The sequence below is a fragment of the Erinaceus europaeus genome, chromosome 4, assembly GCF_950295315.1.
Source record: "Erinaceus europaeus chromosome 4, mEriEur2.1, whole genome shotgun sequence".
Lineage (NCBI taxonomy): Eukaryota > Metazoa > Chordata > Mammalia > Eulipotyphla > Erinaceidae > Erinaceus > Erinaceus europaeus.
Window position 1 is genome coordinate 90,372,888 of NC_080165.1, and position 22,512 is coordinate 90,395,399.

General features: G+C 38.1%; 1 protein-coding gene across 3 annotated transcripts in view; it reads left to right on the forward strand.

Annotated features, from left to right (window-relative positions):
• The window catches only part of ELOVL5 (ELOVL fatty acid elongase 5), a 102,730-nt gene that overhangs the window by 54,131 nt on the left and 26,087 nt on the right, over window positions 1-22,512 (forward strand). For all 3 annotated transcript variants that reach the window (XM_007516503.3, XM_060190037.1, XM_060190038.1), the window contains exons 2-3: window positions 5,222-5,287; window positions 8,934-9,121. In XM_007516503.3, coding sequence (XP_007516565.1) covers window positions 5,230-5,287; window positions 8,934-9,121 — 246 coding nt within the window. In that variant the 5' untranslated portion in view covers window positions 5,222-5,229. The remainder of the gene's footprint in view (window positions 1-5,221; window positions 5,288-8,933; window positions 9,122-22,512) is intronic.

The window sequence follows — 22,512 nt, forward strand, 5'->3', positions numbered from 1 at the left end:
CCACAGAAATTCAGACTTCTTTGAACAACTCTATGCCACCAAGCTAGAGAACCTGGAAAAAACTGACCATTTCCTAGATACCTACGATTTTCCAAAATTAAATAAAGAGGAACTAGATAACATAAACAGGCCCATCACAGCTAATGAAATTGAAACAATTATCAAAAGTCTTCCCAAGAATAAAAATCCTGTATCAGATGGTTTGACAAATGAATTCTACAGACCTTCAAAGGAGAACTTATACCTCTACTTTTAAAAGTCTTCCAGAAGATTGAAGACACTGGAATACTTCCTTCCAGCTTCTATGAAGCCAACATCACTCTGATACCAAAAGCAGACAGGGACACAACCAAAAAAGAAAACTACACACCAATATCTCTGATGAACATAGATGCTAAAATATTGAACAAAATTCTAGCCAACTGGATACAGTAGTCGGTTCAAAAGATTGTTCATCATGACCAAGAGGGGTTTATCCTAGGGGTGCAAGGCTGGTTTAATACACGTAAGTCTATCAAAGTGATCCACCACATCAATAAAAGCAAGACCAAAAACCACATGGTCATATCAATAGATGCAGAGAAAGCCTTTGACAAAATACAACATCCCTTTATGATCAAAACACTACAAAAAATGGGAATAGATGGAATATTCCTTGGTTGTCCATCAATAATGCAGTTCACTAATGATGTTCTCTTTTCTTTTTTTCTCCTAAACTGTGTTTTTGTTTGCTTTTGATTGATAACTGGACTTCTCTCTCTCTTTCTCTCAACTGTGGGATTAATGGTTTATAGTAAGTACACTTGGGTAAAATTTCTCATCTCACCATGACAAGTGCTTGCCAAACTCGCTCACTATCAGCCTTCCACCACCATGCACCAGCACCTGAAAGTGCTTCACCCTCCCCCTACCTTCCCCAGACTCCTTTGTTTTCATGCAATATACTAAACGCAGTCCATGTTCTACTTTGTGCTTACCCTTTCTGTTCTTGGTTCTCAAGTTCTGCACATGAGTGAGATCATCCCATATTCATTCTTCTCTTTCAGACTTATCTCACTCATGATTCCTTCAAGCTTCATCTGAGATAAGGTGAAGAAGTTAAATTCATCATTCTTAATAGCTGAGTAGAATTCCATTGTGTATATAGGCCACAGCTTAGCCACACATCTATTACTGGATACATAGGTTACTTCCAAGTTTGGGCTATTACATACTGTGCTGCTACAAATATATATATTTGGATTGGTGTGTTTGATTTCCTAGGATATATACCCAGGACAGGACCGGGAGTATAGGGTAGGTCTATTTCTAGCCTTCTGAGAGTTTCCCAGACTGCTCTCCACAGAGGTTGGACCAACTTACATTCCTACCAAGAGTGCAGAAGGAATCTTTTTTTTTTTTTTTTAATGGAGAGAGGAGAGGAAGACAGAGAAGGGGAGAGAAAGATAGACACTTGCAGACCTGCTTCACTGCTTGTGAAGTGACCCTTCCCCTGCAGGTAGGGAGCCGGTGGGCTTGAACTGGGATCCTTGCGTGGGTTGTTGCACTTAGCGCCATGTGTGCTAACCCACCCAACACATCCAGAAAGGATCCTTTACTACCACCCCCACCTCCAAAATTTGTTGTTACTGTCCTTCCTGATGTATAGCATTCTCACAGGAGTGAAGTGGTATCTCCTCATTGTTGTCTTTATTTGCATTTCTCTGACAATCAGTGACTTGGAGCATTTTTTCAAAAGGCCAACACATGAAAATATGCTCTAAGTGAAATTCTATTTTAAGAGAAATTCTGCTTAGGAAATGTAAAGTTAAGCTTATTTTCTCCACCAGGATTTTCTTTCCTTGGATGATGTTCAGTTGGAGATGGAAAATAGTCCAGGGACAGAATGATTTAATAAAATACAGTACATTATACAGCTGTTTAAATTTTAATTTCAGGAGTGACTTTAATATCATGGTGGTGTGACCATTGAGGTCAACATAGTATTAAATTAAGTTGTTGGCCCCTTGGTTAGTGGAACAGGTGCTTTCTGCGTTTCTAGCCACAGGTTTTGGAAATCAGTAGCTTCCCTAACACTGTCCAGGGTAGGAAAGATCCACAGAAACCTGGTAGTCTACTGCTATCAGTCTCTGCTGGTCCCCCCCCCCCCATCTCAGTGTCAGCTGGTCTGAATTGACTTAGTTCAACTACCAGGGAGTCCTTTAAACTTCTGTGAAGTAGTTTATCCTAAAATTAGCAAAAGAATACATACACTGTGGCTAGCCAAAAAAAAAAAAGTATTAAATGAACAGCTCAGTTAATGCAATCAGTTTTACTTTTGCCCCAGGAGGTGAAAATATATGTGTTATTTCCAAAAGAGTAATGGACAGGAAAAATGGAAATGCACTAATTCTAACATAGGAAATATATTTGAAATTTGACTAGCAGTCTTCTAAATGTAAATAAATAAGTGTAATATGTTTATATTATTTGTGATGCTTTTTAAAATTTTTTAGTGGGGGGATTAATAGTTTACAGTAAATAGTAAATACAGTTGTTGGTATATATGTAAAATTTCTCAGTTTTCTGCAAAACACTCTAACTGCTCCACCCAGGTCCTCCTTCACCATCATGCACTAGGACCTAAAAAGCCTCCCCACCCCCACCCCCAGAGCCTTATACTTTGGCGCAATATGCTATGTTTGTTTTCATCAGAGCACTGCTCAGCTCTGGCTTATGATGGTACTAGGGATTAAACATGGAACTTCAGACCCTCAGGTATGCATGTTTCTTGTATAAACATTATGTAGTCACCACACCCATGATTTCAGTAGATGATAGATAGATAGGTAGATAAGTAGATGGATGGATGGATGATAGGGAATAATAAGAGAAAGACCAAAGTATGGCTCAGCTCTGTCTTTTGATGCCAGGGACTGGCTTGCAAGTTCTATGTGTGTTCTGTTGCTGAGCTATATCATGGAATCATAGATGTAAATCTTATATAGGAGTGAAATGTAATACTCTAAAATTTTAGAAGATGAAATTAGATCTATAATTACATGAAACTGTCTCCAAGATGGTTTAAGAAAAAAAAAAGGTATTTACATACACACACACACACAGACACACACACACACAGACACACACACACACACACACACACACACACACACACACACACACAATCTTGTTTGACTTGCTCCTTCACCCCAAACACAGTAAGAATGTGTTCTTTTTTTATTATTTATTTTCCCTTTTGTTGCCCTTTTTTTATTGTTGTTGGAGTTATTGTTGTTGTTATTGATATCGTTGTTAGGACAGAGAGAAATGGAGAGAGGAGGGGAAGACAGAGAGGAGAAGACACCTGCAGACCTGCTTCTCTGCCTGTGAAGTGACTCCCCTACAGGTGGGGAGCCGGGGATTAAACCGGGATCCTTATGCGGGTCCTTGAGCTTTGTGCCACATTCGCTTAACCCGCTGTGCTACCACCCAACTCCAGTAAGAATCTGTTTTTACACCAGCATAATTCGATTACATTTATATAATTGACTCTTGAATAATTTAGGTTTGAACTTTGTAGGTTGACTTGTGCATAATAAAAAAATGTCTTTGTTCTTCATGAACAATTTTGGTTGATATGTTTTAGTTATGTTTTTTTTCCTTAGGACCCTTTTTTATGTTTTTCTCTAGCTTAAATGTAAGAATTGTTAGGAAATAACATATAGAATTTGTGTTAATTGACATCATGTTATAGGGAGGCTTCTGATCAGAAGCAGGCTATTAGTTAAGTTTTGGGAGTTGTTCATCTGTACTTATATATTCTTTATGACACTAGAGTTTATTAATATTCATTCTCTCTAGTGACAAAGCACTCAGATAATTATCAATTTGCTGTTATTTGAATGTACAGTTGTAATGATCATCTACTAATGGGTTGCATTCCACAGTTTTAAAAACACTAATTTGCCTAGTGAGGTGGGGTTTCAGGGCACATTGGTGGGGTCATCTGCCCAGGGAAGTCTGGTTGGCATCATGCTAGCATCTGGAACCTGGTGCCTGAAAAGAGAGTTAACATATAAAGCCAAACAAATTGTTGACTACTCATGAATCTAAAGGCTGGAATAGTGCAGATTAAGATTTGGGGGTCTCTGTTTTGTAGATAGCTAGTAGGCCTATTTTAGTTACACTCCAAAGGGCCCATGACTATATTAGTGTTTTTTTTTCTGAGCCTGACATCTGATATGCAGGTGGACCCAAGTTATTGTCTGGGGAGATGATGTCATGGCTGGAAAAATGGCTAGAAAGTTGGATCAGGGAAAAGAGTAGCTCCCAAATATGGGAAAGGTGTATAAATGTTGTTCCTGATAGAGATGACCAGTAACAGTAGATGCCAACCCCATAATGTCCCTTCATCCATACTCCCAGAGGGATAAAGAATAGGAAAACTATTAGGGGAGGGTATGGGATGTGGAGTTGTGGTGGCGAGAATTGTGTGGAGTTGTACCCCTCTTATCCTATGGTTTTTGTCAGTATTTCCTTTTTATAAAGGAACACCCCCCAAAAAAATTGCAGTTGGTGGAGATGAGATTTTTCTATCACCCTTTTTTTTATTTTAATATTTGAAGGTTTGTTTTTGTTTTAGTATTTATGAAAGCACTATTAATCTCAAGCTTAATGATGGTGCAAGGGACTGAACTTGGAACTTTTGTTGCCTTGGATGTGAAAAGCAGTGTGTAAACAGATTATTTCTTCTGCCAGATATTTGACGCTTTTTTACTTTAAACATCATGTACCTTAAAGTAATAAAAGTAACAGGCACAAGAAACTGTCTTTTTATTGTGAAATTTCTGCCTCTGGTACTACTCTTCCTGTCTTTGTAGGTTCTTGCAGATGGAAATCTTCTGTCTGACACCTTTCAACCCCTATGAGCTTTCAGCTTCACAAAGCTTTCATGGAACTGAAAAAGTTCAGAAAGCAAGCACTCAGTATTACAGCTGCATCTTTTGTCTCTTCTTTTGATTTTTAAAGTAACCTACCACATAAGTTACTTTTTTAGGGGTTGGGGGTTGACAGGTGGGGGACACTTTAACATGGGAAACTTATTAGCCTTTCCCCACCCCAACAACTTAACCTTGTTCATAGCATGTTCTTTGAAAAGAATATGTGTGTGTGTGTATAGTATAAAAAGTGTTTTACCTAGAAACTAATCAATGTCTTTTTTTTTTTTTTGTATATATAGGCTTTAAAATGGAGCATTTTGATGCATCACTTAGTACCTATTTCAAGGCATTGCTAGGTCCCAGAGGTAAGGTGCTTTTTTGTTTTTGTTTGACTTCCCTAAGACCATGAGTTTGTGTGCATATCTCCTTGAAAATATGCACGAAGAGTTTCTAGGAAGCTTCAGCACTTTTCCTGAAAAGATTAATACTTTGATATGGATAACAAAAGGGCTTGGAAAGTCCTCTGGGTTATTGAAGTGGCACCATGTCCTTTGACTTTTGGAGCACACATAGCTGCTATGACTGCTGACCTTCACTGGAAATCAACTTAAGCTGTGAAAGTTGAATCCCAAGAATACCACAGATTTCACCATTACTGGTGGCTTGTTTTCCTCAGTTTGGGAGAGCTGTTAGCTGAAAGTAATTTGCAAAATGCACTGTTGTAAGACAAATTTTAAACTTCTGCTTTTCAATTTTAAGGGCATTTTCGTTTCCTTTCATGCTGTGTCATAGAAATGAGTACATGTATTCTCCTAAAATAACTTGCTTGCTCCATCTTGCTTGCTTTAATTGCCACCTATACTGTAACTTAATGTCTTAACTATAAAGAAGGAACATTGGGATTCACAGAAGAACACAAAGGGCTTTTAAAAACATAAGGAAAGTCTCATTTTCGTTCTTGATTTGTAAAATATTTAAGAAAAAAAAGGACATGAGAGTTGGGCTGTAGCACAGCAGGTTAAGTGCAGGTGTCTCAAAGCACAAGGACTGGCGTTAAGGATCCTGGTTTGAGCCCCTAGCTCCCCACTTGCAGGGGAGTCACTTCACAGGCAGTGAAGCAGATCTGTAGGTGTCTCTCTTTCTCTCCCCCTTTCTGTCTTCCCCTCCTTTCTCTATTTCTCTCTGTCCTATCCAACAATGATGACAACAACAATAACTACAACAATAAAACAACAAGGGCAACAAAATGGAATAAATAAATAAAATAAATATTAAAAAAAGAAAGGACATTCATCTACAAAATGTTTGATACCATCTGTGATCATAGTGAGGTTATAGGAAAAGAATCTAAATTGTTGTAACCAATTTACAACAATTGGTGGGTAGTAGTGTTTCCTATTTGAAATTAGAATAGATGTGCCCTTGGAAGCATCTTTAAGACTTTATCTTCTGAAGTCAGGCACTGTTTCTCCTATCTGAGAGAGAAGAAGGAAAAGGAAGGACATTCAAAAGTAATAATATGCATAGGTGTGACTTAGAAAAGAAATGAAGGTAGGACCATATAGTGAGTAAAAACTGCTATTGGTTGCTAAGTGTGAGAAATTACTTCCTCAGAATTGACAGTTAAACCTAGTACTGAGAACTAAGGATGTTGAGAATCCCCTTGTTAAATTCATTGGGGCTAACCACTTCCCTAAAGGCCTCCTAAAAACCAATAAACAAAAGTTTCAGTAACGCTCTTCACCTCCCTAGAATAGATTGTGAAAAGATTATGGGGGACATCTCTCTCTGAGGCTAAGAAAAGAAAGCACATCCAGGGAAATAGCTCAAGTGCTAGATCATTGAACTTATTTTTTTCTTTATTTGGGGTATTAATGGTTTACAGTCAACAGTAAAATATAGTAGTTGGTACATGCGTAACATTTCTTAGTTTTCTGCATAACATCGTAAACTCTCCCCACCTAAATCCTCCTCCACCATCAAACTTTCATGCCTAAAGTTTCTAGTTTGATTCTTGGCACCACATGTACCGAAGTGGTGCCCTGGCTTATCTTTATCTCTTCTCTCTGATGCATATGAAATCTTGTTTTTCACATTTAGTAAATAAAACAAAATTTTCAAATATTTCTGCTTTATTATTTTATTTTTCTTAAATTTGATAGGACACACAGAAATTATGAGGGATAGGGTAGGTAGATACCAGTGGCCTTACTTCCCCACTTTATTTTTCTCACTCCAGAGTTATTGCTGGGGCTCAGTGCCTGTACCACGAATCCACTGCTCCTGAAGGCTATTTCTTTTTTCTCTTTTGTTATCATTGTTGTGGTTATTATTATTATTGTCGTTACCGATGTCGTTGTTGCTGGGTAAGACAGAAATGGAAAGAGGAGAGGAGGGGAAGACAGAGAGGTGGAGAGAAAGACACCTGCAGACTAGCTTCACCGCTTGTGAAGTGACCCCCCTGCTGGTTCTAGCCGGGAGCTGGAACCGAGATCCTTATGCTAGTCCTTGCACTTTGTGCCATGTGCGCTTAACCTGCTACTGCTTCCGCCAGACCTCCCACTTCACCACTTTTGAAATTTGCCCCCTGCAGGTGGAAAGCAGGGGCCTGAACCTGTGTTCTTACACATGTTGTGCGCTCAACAAAGTTAGAAACAAATTTTTTAAAAAATTATATTTATTTATTTTTTTATTTATTTTTATTTATTCCTTTTGTTGCCCTTGTTGTTTTGTTGTAGTAGTTATTATTATTGTTGTCGTCGTTGTTGGATAGGACAGAGAGAAATGGAGAGAGGAGGGGAAGACAAAGAGGGGGAGAGAAAGACAGACACCTGCAGACCTGCTTCACCGCCTGTGAAGTGACTCCCCTGCAGGTGGGGAGCCGAGGGCTCGAACCGGGATCCTTCCGCTGGTCCTTGTGCTTAGCGCCACCTGCGCTTAACCCGCTGCGCTACCGCCCGACTCCCTAGAAACAAATTTTAAGAAAAAAGAGTGGGGCTAGGTTAGGTGGTGGCACACTGGGTTGAGCACACATCTTATAGTGAACAAGGACCCAGGCTCAAGCCCCTGGTCCCCACATTCAGGGGGGATGCTTCATGAGTGTTGGATCAGTGCTGCAGATCTTTCTCTTTCTCTCCCTGTCTCCCTTTCCTTTTCAATTTCTCTCTGTGTGTCTAATAAATAAAATGGATAAATTGTAGAAGAGGATGAAGTTGAGCCTTAAAGTGCACAGACACTTTGGGAAATGTGTCTGCCATTGACTTTATGCTCATCCAAGAAAAAGCTGTCAGTTTACTACTGGCAGTTACTTCCTTTTTTTTCATTCCTCCTCATCTCTGTCTGCCTAGGAAAGGGAATGGGAACACTAGGGTAGTCTCTCCTACAGCAATGGCTCTCTTAAATAAATATGTCTTTCTCTTAAGCAGATACTTGCCTATCTTCATCTATTTGATCATTGCTTCTTTACCTTTCCTTGCAAAAATTATCCTCTCATTTCTTGACAACTGCCTTCGTAGCAGATGCTGCTTTTTAGTCAGTAACTATTATTAAAATGGCCAAACGGAACTCTTACCTCTGAGACCACAGATACTGAACAGACTTGCAGACACTTGACTGAGACAGATTCTTTGGAGTTAAAATACTACTATATCTGGGCTTCACCATACAAGGCATAGTGTAACTGCTTAATAAGTGCAATTAATAGAGTTAAGGGCTCCCCTTATTTTCTTTAAGATTATTTGAAAAAGATTTTTTTTTTAATTATTTTTCCTAGCAAAACCATGAATAAGCAATACACTTTGTCAGTTAGAACATGTAATGGGGGCAGGGGTCTAACTTACTTGATGCATACTGAGAACTTATGCTCCCTCTTCAAACTCCTTTGTTGGCACACTGGGGATGTTAATGTTACATGACTTGTGAAATCATGGTTGGACAACTGTTTTAAGAAAGTTTTGATTATTTTTTGTTTATCTGTTTAATTAATCTCTGAATATGTTTCTTATGTTCCAGATACCAGAGTAAAAGGATGGTTTCTTCTGGACAATTATATCCCTACATTTATCTGCTCTATTATATACTTGCTAATTGTATGGCTTGGACCAAAATATATGAAGAATAGAGCAGCATTCTCTTGCCGGAAAATTTTAGTAGTGTACAACGTTGGACTCACATTGTTGTCTCTCTATATGTTTTGTGAGGTAGGTCAGAGGTTAATATGTGCTTCCTCCCACATTTTAGTATATTTGTATACATACATTCATTCTGCTGTTTGGAACTATGTTCCAAGGTGAAGAAAGACATCCGTGTGGGATACTGAGAGAAGTGGAAGAGCAAATACATTAATACATTCTCTGTGTGTTTTAAATTAATTATCCTAAGTGTCAGAGCTCTTTGCACAAGTACACCTTGCGGAACATCTAGAATAGAGGCCTTTGTAATAGAATCTAGTGTTATTTCCTGTTTCATAGCACTAAATAATCATTTTGAGAAACCAGCTTACGTAAAGAAAATACCAAGTGGGAAGTGAACAAAACATGGAAACAAATCTGTCAATATTTTATTTAATAAATTCTTGCATCTTGTTTGAAGGTGGGGGAGAAAGGAAGTGGGTGGTATTTTGTGTGTTTTGTGGTATGTCAGTTTCTCTATACCAATCTGTCTGATAACTGTAAATAGCTTTGAGATTTGACAAGCTCCTTTTTAACGCTAAGAAGAATAGAAAGATTTATGTTTAGGGCTCAACTGTATGTGAAAGTTCAGTGTCAGCTGTCTCTTTTACATAATTAGAGTGGTGAAAAACAAATGTTATGATTCCAAAGACAGTTGCTTAACTTAAAATTAAAAAATATATATATCATAATTGATATATCTCTATTTTGTGAACTTTAGGCTTGTTATTTATTTATTTAGTTAGTTAGTTATTTCTACCAGGGGCTTGATGCCTGCATGATGAATCCACTACTCTTAGCAGCCATTTTTTAAAATAGAGATAGAAAATGAAAATGAATGGGGGAGATGGAAAGAGAAAAAATAATAGATACCAGCAGTACTGCTTCACTACTTATGACACCCCCCCCCCACACACACACACACACATGTAGGGATCAGAGGCTTGAACCCAGGTCATTGTAGGTAGTAATGTGTGTGTTCTACCAGGTGCATTGCCACCAGCCCCTCATTGTCTTTAAAGGTAAGGGTAAGAAAGTTTCCATTCAGTAGTAAGTACAACTTATGCATCTGTAAGGGAAGGACTATGACACACACTTTTAGGTACTTCTTTTGAAATTTTTTAATTTATCTTTCACTGTGGCTTTAATTCTCCAAGGAATACTAAGTGAGTATAAAGAGCTAAGGAAAGAATGAATTTCCAACAGTCTCTGTGTGTAGTTATTTGTGAGGACTTTATGTTTATATATAACCTGTTGAAAACATTCTACTTGAACATCAGAGGTGTTGGAAATACGGGAGACCTGTGTCTTGTTCTCTGACGTAAGTTTCATAAGCCAAGGAAAAGATTCTGTGACTTGAATGGTAAATGCTAACTACATTTATCTGCTTTTATGGTTGAAATTCTATGAAATGTTTATACCTCCTCTCTTGGATTTTTTTCTGTCCTATTCTAGAATGAAGGCAGTTTAATTAGCCTCCAAGATGACTATTGCAGAACTGGAGGTAGAGGCAGCGCCTAGGAGTGACTCCTGGGCCCAGCCAGCATTGTGCACATCTTTCTGTGTTCAAGAGACAAAACCCACAACAAGCTGTCAGGTTTTTATAGTTAACTGTTTACTTTCACATAGAGGATACATGATAGAGCCATTTATTTAAGAGAACATTGAAAGAATTTATTACACTTAATAACATGTAGAGAAAAATAAGTTTGGTAAGTTTTATAGAACTTAAAGATTTGCCTTAAATATTTCTCAAACACTAGCAATACAGTTATGACTTCATTAAAAAAACAAAAAAAGGTAGAGGCCTGAAGCACTGCTTCACTGCTCATGAAGCTCCCCCTGCCCTACCCCTCCCTATACAGTCAGGAACCAGGGGCCTTCATAAGCTTATAATGTCCTGGTAAAGAAGGGAAAGACATTGCTATATAAAATGGTACTGTGAACTTGTGAGTGAAAATACAGAAAGTGTATTTTTCTCAACAGACTGCTGAGAATAATAGAAGACTTTGAGCAATGTCTAGGCACTGAATGTAGAGGTCTGAAAAATCTACCAAGGAGATTCAGCTCACACTTTAGAGTACATAGAGATAAGATACAATGATTCTTAAGTCAAGTTTATAAAAATACCCAGATTAGATATGCCTAGGTTGAAAAGAAACCCTGGCACTTCAAGTTACATGATGTTTATATATGATTCTTATCTGCCACTTTTTCTATACTTTATGTAAATTCTTTAGTAACAAAACATAGCCATTGCCAAGTTTTTAATTTCATATGAGCTACTCACCTGCCTATCTGTATTTATTTACTTATTTATTTATTTATTTATTTAATCTTCTTAACTTGGTGTTTGTATTCCATTGACTGCTAAGAAAGCAAAGAGCTTTTTTTTTAAAATTAGAATGAAGTTTGGGATTCATGGAGCCTACTTGAGGCTTTCATATCAGAAAAATGTCCCAAGAGGTGGAATCATTTGTCTGTGGTAATACAGTTATTATGATAATTAGTCTTTAGTTGCCTTTCTGCTTATCTACATACTTAGGCCTGTAAAAGATTTTTTAAAGTAAATATGTAATCTTTGATAATTATATTTAATCTTGTGGCATGAATTCATAGCTACCTTGGCACAATTCTGGGTTAATACAAATAAATGAACATCCAGTTAAAGGAGACTACGAAAAATCTTGAAAGAAGAGGGGAAAAAAGAAAGGAAAGGAGACTCATTGATTGGGGGGAAAGGAAGATAACTCAGCCTGTCCAAAGCCCTCTGAGACCCCACGTTCAATTCTGGCATATTCTAAAGCCATATGCTAGAGCTGAGTGGTGATCTCATTGTTTTCACTAAAATTACTAAAAGAAGAACAAAACAAAACAAAAAAAAGAAATGTACAAAAACCTAAATGGCAATTTTAAAACTGAAGCTGAGTTTAGAATGTAAAAAGCATGTAGACTTGTTGATAGCTGCTGCATTTAGTAAGAACAAATTGAAGTGATCCGGGGAGGTGGCTCAGTGGATAGAGCACAGACTTGTACAACAGAGACCCTGGGTTTGATCCATAGCGTTACATATGCTAGAGTGGTACTCTGGTCTCTTCCTCCTATAAATGAATCTGAAAACCCAAAACTGTTTTTAAAAAACTACAAAAGGGGACGTCATATTCTGATTTGGCGAGGGTTGGCGGGGGAGGCTAGGGAAGATTCTGGGGCTTCCCTGCTCAAAGCTGACAGAAAGAGAATGACAAAGACAAAAGGAGAAAGGCAATGAACACTACAGCACAGAAACTTTCTCTAGTCTACTCAGGGCATGGCAAAGAAGGCACACTGTCCAGGTGAACTATTTTGCCAGCCTTGATATTCTGACAGTCTTATGACTTACTGTTTATTTGCTGGAAAAATACTCAGGAGCTCTGCTTCCCCAGAGACCCATCCTACTAGGGAGGGAGAGAGGCAGACTGGGAGTATGGACCGACCAGTCAATGCCCATGTTCAGCGGGGAAGCATTTGCAGAGGCCAGACCTTCTACCTTCTGCAACCCACAATGACCCTGGGTCCATGCTCCCAGAGGGATAGAGAATGGGAAAGCTATCAGGGGAGGGGGTGGGATATGGAGATTGGGTGGTGGGAATTGTGTGGAATTGTACCCCTCCTACCCTATGGTTTTGTTAATTAATCTTTTCTTAAAAAGAAAAAAAAAGAAATATATCTGAACAAATGTATTTATGAAAGCATTTTGACTTATTTATTAAATACTTGTTATCTATGATCACAGGCAGTGGTGAAGCCTCAGAAATAATATTTCAAATTACATATATATATAGTTTAGTTTGCACTGATTATTCAGCTTTGTGAAACTGTGCTCTCAGAACAAACAGAACTCCAGTGTGCCTTTCAGCTTTGGATATACATCTAAATAGAAACCCCACTGTTTCTTCAACCTACCTGTTCATTTTTCTTTCTCCTTGCTACAGATCGAGAATCCTCCCCTATGTGGTACCACATTGTGGCTCCCTCTCATTATGCTGTTCATATCCAGACAGGTCTCATGTGCTCATTTACCAAAGGAATCAATTCTGTACACCTGTCTAAGCCACTTCTAACTTGGAGCTCCCACTTAAACAGCTGCCCTGTCCTGTTGTGGAACCATCTTGATGTGTCTGCTCTCTTCCTTGCCTCTGAGCTCCTACTGCTCTGAGCTGAAAGGTCTAGTTGCTTAGATTATTAACCATCACCCCCACCCCCCAAGGAAGAATTCCTCTTGGTCAACTTGGCCTAATGATCCTAAGATTCATCTGCAATTACCAAAACCTGGGTCAGTATTTCACAGCAGGGCACATGGCTTTGAATTGAAAGAACTGTTGGGTCTTCTCATCAGGAGGTGACACTGGAGTTTTCTTAGCTTGTCCATTTTATGCCCTATTTAACTCCAAAACTAGGCCTCTTTTTTTTTCTCTACCCCCTCAGATCATTTCAAATCTAAACCAAGTATGCTTATGTTGATAGTTCCCATCACATTTTTTGAGGATTCTACCCAAGAATTGGTTTCTCTGTGACATAATGAAAAGACTGAATGAGAAGACTTATTTGTAGAGCAGTGACTTTCAGTGCCCCCGCCCCACTTTGTAAGAAACATTCCACCTTCCTTTCCAATAAATTGAATGTGCTCCCTGGCATCCTACACCTCAAAAACACATCACTGGCATGCAACATGCCATAATTTAAGATATTTCTTCTATATATTTTCCTATTCATTGTTAGTATAGCTCCACTGAATCCTGAGCATTAAGATAGAGAAATGTAAATACTGGAATCACCATTTTACTCTTAATTAGCAAAAATAAATCAAATTGAAAACCAGATTAATTTTTGTTTTTGTAATAAATGCTTAGTGATTATAAGAATAATGAAGACTTTAAAGAGATAATTCTTTCACATTATTCACAAACACAGTTCCAGCAACAGGGAATAAATATACATTAGCCCTATGAAGGAGAAAACTCAGGTATCATTATGCTTGGATGATACTTTAGCAGGCTGTAGAATTTTGGATTAATAGTTCCCCGTGCCCCCCAGCACTCTGAACATTTATTTCCAAGGAAAGCTACTCTTACTCTACTTAGGTAATCTTTTCTTTTTTTTTTTTTTCCTCTAGGTACAACTATCTTGTCCCAGATTGGCATCTATTTTATCTTATTAAGAACTTGGATGCCTTCAAGCTGAGAATTTAAATGCTTTTTAGCTTAGAAAAATACGGACATTTTCTTGACTGACCTCTCTTGTCTTCCATTGTCTTCACCTGGAGTTTCTATTAGACATATGTTAGACATTCTCAGATCTTCTTCTTTAAAAAAAAAAAAAAATGCTTTCAGTTGTTTCTAATTGGCTGTTTCATTTTGTTATTGTTTGGTTTGAATGATTTTCAGTGACTTTATAAAAATTCACTATTTTTTTTTCTATTCCACAATATGGAGTTTTTTTTCTCTCCATTATATTACTATTATTTTTTAAATTATCTTTACTTATGTATTGGATAGAGACAGCCAGAAATTGAAAAGGAAGGGGTGTTACAGAGGGAGAGAGACAGAAGATACCTGCAGCACTGCTTCACCACTTGCGAAAGCTTTCCCCCTGCACGTGGGGACTGGGAACTCAAACCCAGGTCCTTGAGATTCGTAACATACGTGCTCAGCCAGGTGTGCCATTACCTGGCCCCTCTCTCCATTATATTAAAGACATATAAATTACTCATTTTTGTATTGCTTTTAAAGATATTCTTTTTTTTACCAGGGCACTGCTCAGCTCTGGCTTATGGTGGTGCGGGGGATTGAACCTGGGACTTTGGAGACTCAGGCATGAGAGTCTCTTTGAATAACCATTATGCTATCTACCTTCCAATATTCTCCCTTTTAAAAAGGATTTTATGTACTATGACAAAGGTGCTTGAAGGACAAAGATAGGGAGGACTGCCTAGAGCACTACTCAACACTTACGAAAGGTGGCACCAGTGGTTGAACCTGCAGCATCAGGGGCCTCAGGCATGCAAGTTGGTACAATAGCAGACTAAGTTATCTCCCTAGCCCTTAAGACAGTCTTTAGAAAGTTTTCTTTGAATTGCATTCCAAGAGGTCATGCCTCTAGAAATAGTTAAATTATGGAAACAATTAAATGTTGAATTTTGGAATTTTTCTTTAAGTTTTGAAAACAAAACATTTTTCCAGATTTTCTAAGTATCCCAAACTACCATTATTGATGGGTCATCTCAGATAAATGTCCTCCCCAAATAAAAGGGCTTGAATGTTGACTAGCTTCTTTTGTGAACAAGTTTAGGGTAAAACTTCACCATATAGTTAGGGATCAGTAGTGTTGGAGTTCCTTTGATATGTTTCATTTAGTATTTTTGTGTTTATGTTTTAGTAAGGTAGATGGATTTGCTTTTGTTCCATTTGCCACATTGCCAGAAGAAGTCAGTCCTTTTTCTTTTCTTTGAATATTCTTCTGATGCTTCTTAATCAGAAGGATGAAAGAAGAAAGCATTGGTGGGCCGAGTATTTTGCTTGTGCCTCTCAGCATCTCTAATTGTGGGGCTGATGCTATTTAGGCATCACCCTAGGCACCTGACATAAACTTCCTCCCAGCCTTTGGCTTTGAAAAGTTCTTGAGAGAAACACAGAGCAGTTGCTTTGGAAACATAATATTCTAAGCTGCTGTGTTTTTCTTTCTTTTCAGGCTTTCCTAAAATAGATATGTTATTGTGGGAAAATAGGATTTGGAAAAGCACTTAGGTTTGACAATTAATTATTAAACTTTATTTAAAAGGGATTTTGTTTTCCAAAATAATTTGCAAAAGCTATTTCCTCGCCTTTTCCCCTTTAACTGAAGTATAGAGAATGTGAAACACCTGATGAGACAAATACTTATTTTGAAGGGCCTGACCGTTGCCTAAAATATTTCTCACTCTTACATCCATTACAACTGAATTTCCAAAGCAATTTCTCCTAGCAAGTGGAAATGTCCCACTTGCTACTCGACTCTCAGTTTATCTCCCACTGTCCTGGGAGAACACATTTCAGTGGAAGAGTAAAAAGAAGGATGCAGCCCAGACATCCTTCCCCTCATTCTTCATATGCAGAGGAAGAGGAAGAAATGACTCCTGAAAGAGGAAGTTTTGGGGTTGGGCCAAGACCATGCCTGACACCTTTAAACTGATTCCATAAAACTTTGGTGAGAACCTGACTTTGCAGCTGGTACAATAAGAAAAGTGTCAGTCTATACACCCTCATGACAGACTTGGTCTGCTAGGCCAGCACCAGTAGGTAGACTGGAGATTTTCCTTTAAAATATACAAAAAAAAAAAAAAAAAGCTCTGGCTGAGGCGGCCTTCACAATAGGAGTGACCTTCAATTTAGCCTTGGGTCTTTTTTTTTTTTTTTTCCATTGGGTCTTCTTGTGTTAGGAGCTGAAGTAACAAACATTTGGCCAGAATTGTAGCAAGGACTTTAGTATCTACTTTATGTTGGGTGCTGGGCTAGCCTATTTTAATATTCACTGCACTTTCCAAAAGAGACAGTTTCTGTGGTAGAGATGGAATTTAAGCCTGTACGGGGCCAGAGAGTGGCACATCTGGTTGAGCACACATGTTATAATACATAGGAACCTGGGTTTGAGCTCCCTGGTCCCTACCTGCAGGGAGAAAACTTTGCAAGTGGTGAAGCAGGGCTGCAGGTGTTTCTCTGTCTCTCCCTCTCTTGCTCCCCCTCCTCTCAATTTCTGGCTGTCTCTATCCAATAAATAGAGTTAAAAAATTTTTTTTAAATAAGAATTTAAGCCTGTACCCAACCATTAAGTAGTACTGCCTGAAAAGACTTGTAACTTGACATTTTTCTCTCTCCAGCTGCTAAATGCCCTCATGAAATATAAAGTGAGTATGTCTTACTGGGTTTGTGGAAACAGCCTACAATGTGAATTCACTTCTCAGTAGTCCTGAATAGTGGAAGAAAAGGACTGCTAACCCAAGAGGGTTCAGGGAAAAGTGCCAGACATACCCGTGTTCGTTGGGCTGAGGACAAGCTCTTTCTTTGTGCTTTGTTCTAAAGACTTCTCTAGTGCACAGAGCTTGTCCTTGTAACTTAACCAAAATTATTCTGATCAGCTATATGTAACAGAAGGGTATCCCTGGTCATAAGGAATTTAAAATGAAACCACTTATGGAGGTCACAAATGTGAAATTACATTAATAGGCATCATTATACTTTACATGAAGGATCAAAAATGCAAAACCACTTGAGACTATTTTCAAATATCACTGCAAGTATTGGTCAGGCACTGCCTGGAGGAACAAGATAGTTTTAATTTTGAGTATCTGATTTATTTATTTATTCTTTCTTTCTTTTTTTTTTTGCCACCAGGGTTATCACTGTACCTTGGTGCCAACATGAAAAATTCACCACTTCTGGTGACCATTCTCTCTACCTACCTATATCTCTCTCTCTCTCCTTCTTTTTCCTCTTCCTTTCCCCCTCCTCCTCCTCCTCATCTCCTAGTTCTCCTCCTCCTCTTCACTTTCCTTCTTCATTTCCTTTTTTGTTGTTTGGGAATTAATGTTTTACACTCGAAAGTAAATACAATAGTTTGTACATGCATACCCTTTCCCAGTTTTCCACATAACAATACAACCGCACTGGATCCTCTTGCCATCATGTTCCAGGACCAGTATCCTCCCCTACATCCACCCCAAGGCTTTTACTTTAGTGCAGTACACTAACTCCATTTCAACTTTTGCTTGGTGTTTTCTCTTCTGATCTTCTTTTTCAACTTCTGCCTGTGAGTGAGATCATCCTATATTAATCACTGTTTCTGACTTATTTCACTTAACATAATTTCATCAAGCTCCTTCCAAGATGGGCTGAAAAATAATGAAATCACCATTTTTAATTGCTGAGTGGTATTCCATTTTGTTTATAGGTCACAATTGCTCAGCCACTTATGTGATGTTGGACACCTGGGTTGCTTCCAGGTTTTGGCTATTACAAATTTTGCTGCTATGAACATAGATATACATAAGTCTTTTTGGATGGGTTTGTTTCATAGGGTACGTTCATTTCTGGCCTTCTAAGAATTCTCCAGACTGCTTTCCAACTTCTTTTCCACCAGCAGTGCAGGAGGGTTCCTTTGTACCCACAACCTCTCCAGCATTTGTTGCTGTTACTATTTCTGCTGTATGAAATTTATGCAGAAAAGAGTTCTGCCAATATTTTCCTCTAAGTATCTGATAGTTTCTGGTCTAACATCCCAAGTCCTTGATCCATTTGAAATTTACTTTTGTATTTGGTGAAATATAGTGGTTCAGTTTCATTCTTCTGCATGTTTCAACCCAATTTTTCCAACACCATTTGTTGAAGAGACTCTGCCTTCCCCATTGAATAGTCTGGGCACCTTTGTCAAAGATTAAATGCCCATGGGTGTAGGGGCTTACTTCCAGGCTCTCAATTCTATTCCACTGGTCACTGTGTCTATTCATGTTCCAGTACCAAGCACTTTTGATTACAATAGCTCTATAATACACTTTGAGATCTGGGAGTGTGCTACCCCCAGTCTCTCAAGATTGTTTTGGCACTCTAGATCCTTTCTGGTTCCAGATAAACATTTATAGCTTTTGTTCTATCCTCCTAAAAAAAAAAATGTGGTTGGGATCTTGATGGGGATAGCATTAAATTTGTATATGGCTCTGGGCAGTATATTCATTTTGATGATGTTAATTCTTCCAACCCATGAACATGGAGTATCTTTCCACTTCTTTGTGTCTTTTTCAGTTTCCTTGAGTAGTGACTCATAATTTTCAGTATATAATTCTTTCACTTCTTTGGTTAGATTTATTCCTAGATATTTTATTGTTTTTGTTACTATAGTAAAAGGAATTGATTTCTGGATTTCTTCTTCTTCCAACTTAGTGTTTGCATAGAAGAATGAATGCCTCTGACTTTTGCATGTTAATTTTGTAACCTGACATCTTACTATACTGCTTGATGATTTCCAAAAGCTTCTTGCTGGATTCTTTAGGTTTTCCTATTTATACTATCATGTCATCTGCAAATAAGGAGAGTTTGACTTCTTCTCTTCCAATCTGTATCCCTTTAATTCCTTGTTCCTGCCTGATTGCTATGGCAAGAACTTCCAATACTATGCTGAACAGTAATGATGATAATGGGCAGCCCCGGCTAGTACCTAATCTGAGGGGAAATCCTTCCAGTTTTTCACCATTGAGTATGATGTTGGCTGTAGGTTTGCTATAAATGGATTCCACTATCTTGAGGAATTTTCCATCTATTCCCATTTTTTGTAGTGTTTTGTTCATAAAGGGATGTTGTATTTTGTCAAAGGCTTTCTCTGCATCTATTGATATGACCATGTGGTTTTTGTTCTTGCTTTTATTGATGTGGTGGGTCACGCTAATGGATTTACGTGTATTAAAACAACGTTGCATCCCTGGGATAAATTCCTCTTGGTCATGGTGAACAATCTTTTTAATATACTGCTGTATCCAGTTGGCTAGAATTTTGTTTAATATTTTAGCATCTATGTTCATCAGAGATATTGGTGTGTAGTTTTCTTTTTTGGGTGTGTCCCTGACTTCTTTTGGTATCAGAGTGGTGTTGGCTTCATAGAAGCTGGAAGGGAGTATTCCTGTGTCTTCAACCTTCTGGAAGACTATTAAAAGTAGAGGTGTTAACTCTTCCTTGAAGGTTTTGTAGAATTCATTTGTCAAATCATGTGGTCCAGAACTTTTATTCTTGGGAAGGCTTTTGATAACTGTTTCAATCTCATTGGCTGTTATTGGCCTGTTCATAGATTCTGGTTCCTCTTTATTTAATTTTGGAAGTTCATAGGTATTTAGGAACTTGTCCATTTCTTCCAGGTTCTCTAGCATGGTGGCATATAGTTGTTCATAGAAGCCTTGCATTATACGTTGAATTTCTGCAGTGTCTGTTGTGATATTTCCTCTTTTATTTACCATTCGATTTATTTGGATGTTCTCCCTTTTTTGTTTTGTGAGTCTCACTAAAGGTTTGTTGATTTTGTTTACTCTTTCGAAGAACCAACATTTACTTTCATTGATCTTTTTTTGTATGGTTGTCTTATTTTCAATGATATTTATTTGCACCCTAACTTTATTTATTTCTGTCCTTCTGGTTGCTTTAGAATTCCTTTGTTGTTCTTCTAAGTCTTTAAGATGTGCAATCAAATTATTTGAGCTTTTTCTTGTTTCCTAATGTGTGCTATGAACTTCCCTCTCAGTACTGCCTTAGCTGTGTCCCAAATATTTTGATAGCTTGTGTTTTCATTTTCATTGAACTTTTGAAACGTTTTGATTTCTTCCTAAATGTCCTCTTTGACTCAGTGGTTGTTAAGTACTGTACTATTGAGTTTCCACATTTTGTGACTTTTACTAATTTTTTTGTTTATTGTTAAGTGTTAATTGAATTTCCCTATGGTTGGAGAAGATGCTTGGGGTGATTTCAATGCTCTTGAATTTGATGACAATGCCTTTGTGGCCAAACATATGGTCTCTCATTGAGAATGACCCATGTGGACTTGAACAGAATGTGTATTCTGGTTTCTTGGGGTGAATGACTCTGAAAATATCCAACAGTTCTAACTTAACCTATCTCTTTATTTAGCTCCTTCAGTTCTTTGTTGATTTTCTGCCTGGATTGTCTGTCAAGTTGAGAGAGTGGGGTGTTGAAGTCCCCTAGTATTACTGTGTTTCTGTTAATATATTGCTGTAGCTCTTTCAGTAGGTGTTTGATGTGTTTAGATGGCTTCTCATTAGGTGCATAGATGTTAATAATTGTTAAGTCCTCTTGGTTGACTGATCCTCTGAGCATTAAGTAATGTCCATCCCTCTCTTTATTTTAATGTCCATTGTGCCACATTGAGAATAGCTGTTCCTGCCCCTTTTTTGTGGTCCATTGGTTTATATGATAATTTTCCATCCTTTCACTTTTAGTCTGTGTTTGTCTTGTTGAGTTAGGTGAGATTCTTGCAGACAGCATGTGGTTGGGTTCTGTTTTCTGATCCATCTTCCTACTGGGTGTCTTTTAATAGATGAATTCAGGCCATTGACATTTATTGATATTATAGATTGAAGATATTTTAACACCATTATTGTAGATTTTTAAAGTGTTCTGATATATGACATTTTATGGTGGTCTGATGGTTTTAGTAGACCTCTCAGAACTTATTTCTGGATTATTTCTGTTTGAGACCCTCTGGGCCTTTTGAACCTTTATGTGTTTTATGTTGTTTTGATTGGAGAAGTTCTCAGCTATTATGTCCTGAAGAATTCTTTCTTCCCCTCCCTCTCTGTCTTTCTCTATTAAGCCAATAATGTGTATATTATTTCTTTTGAAGTCATCCCACATGTCTTTGTTGTTTTCAGTATCTCTCTTTGAGATCTCTTTTCTTTTCTCTGATTCACCCTCAATCTTGCTAATTCTTTTTTCTGCCTCATTTATTCTATTTTCTCGCCCCTCTATTGTTTTCTTTAGCTCAGCTATTTTGTTACCTTGTTGTGATACTGTATTAGCTTGTTCAGGTAGTTGTGCTCTTAGCTAAGCTATTTCAGCTTTGTGCTCTCTAATTACCTCAAGAAAATTAGTGTTTTCTTTCAGAGTCTCATTTCTTGTTTCCCTACTTCTGATGTCTTTACTTTCAAACTCTGTCCTCACTCCTGTGACTAATTCCTCAATTAGCATTTGGACATTGACCTCATTCTTCTGTGCTTCTACTTTGGGGGCCTTTACCTGGGCTTTTGTCCTAGTTCATTTCTTCAATGTTTCTTCTTGGTTTAACCATTATACATATTGTGTTATGAGGTCCCTCTCTCAGTGCTTTTCAGTCTAGTGATTGATCACTCATGCCTGGATTAATTTGTGTCTGAGGTACTTAAAGAGTTCACAGTTGTGGCAATTAACAGTTGTTTCAATGTTATCAAATCCCTGAGTTGAAGCACAGTGTCTGTTAAAGCCTCTTTTGTTCTTTTTCTTCCTGTAGGCTATTGGAGCCTAAGTGGTTTTTAACTATAATTAGGCTTTTTAGCTTAATCCCTCACTCCTGACCAAGAAATAAATCAGGGTGGGGAGAGATAGCACAGTGGTTATTCAGAGACACTCCCATGCCCTGAGGATCCAAAGCCCCAGGCTCAATTCAATTGCTCTGCCAACAGCCAGAGCCAAGATGGCAACACTGTGAGTTTCCAAACAAATATCGTTTATACTCTCTGGGTTCTATGGCAATAATTCATCATGTTTCCCAACTTTTCAGGAGAACAATGTGGAAAGGCTCCCACTACATAACCCCATCTCTAGTCCACTGAGGTGTATAGCTTCTCCTGAATTTCCCGGCCAGTTCTCTGCCCCCACCGC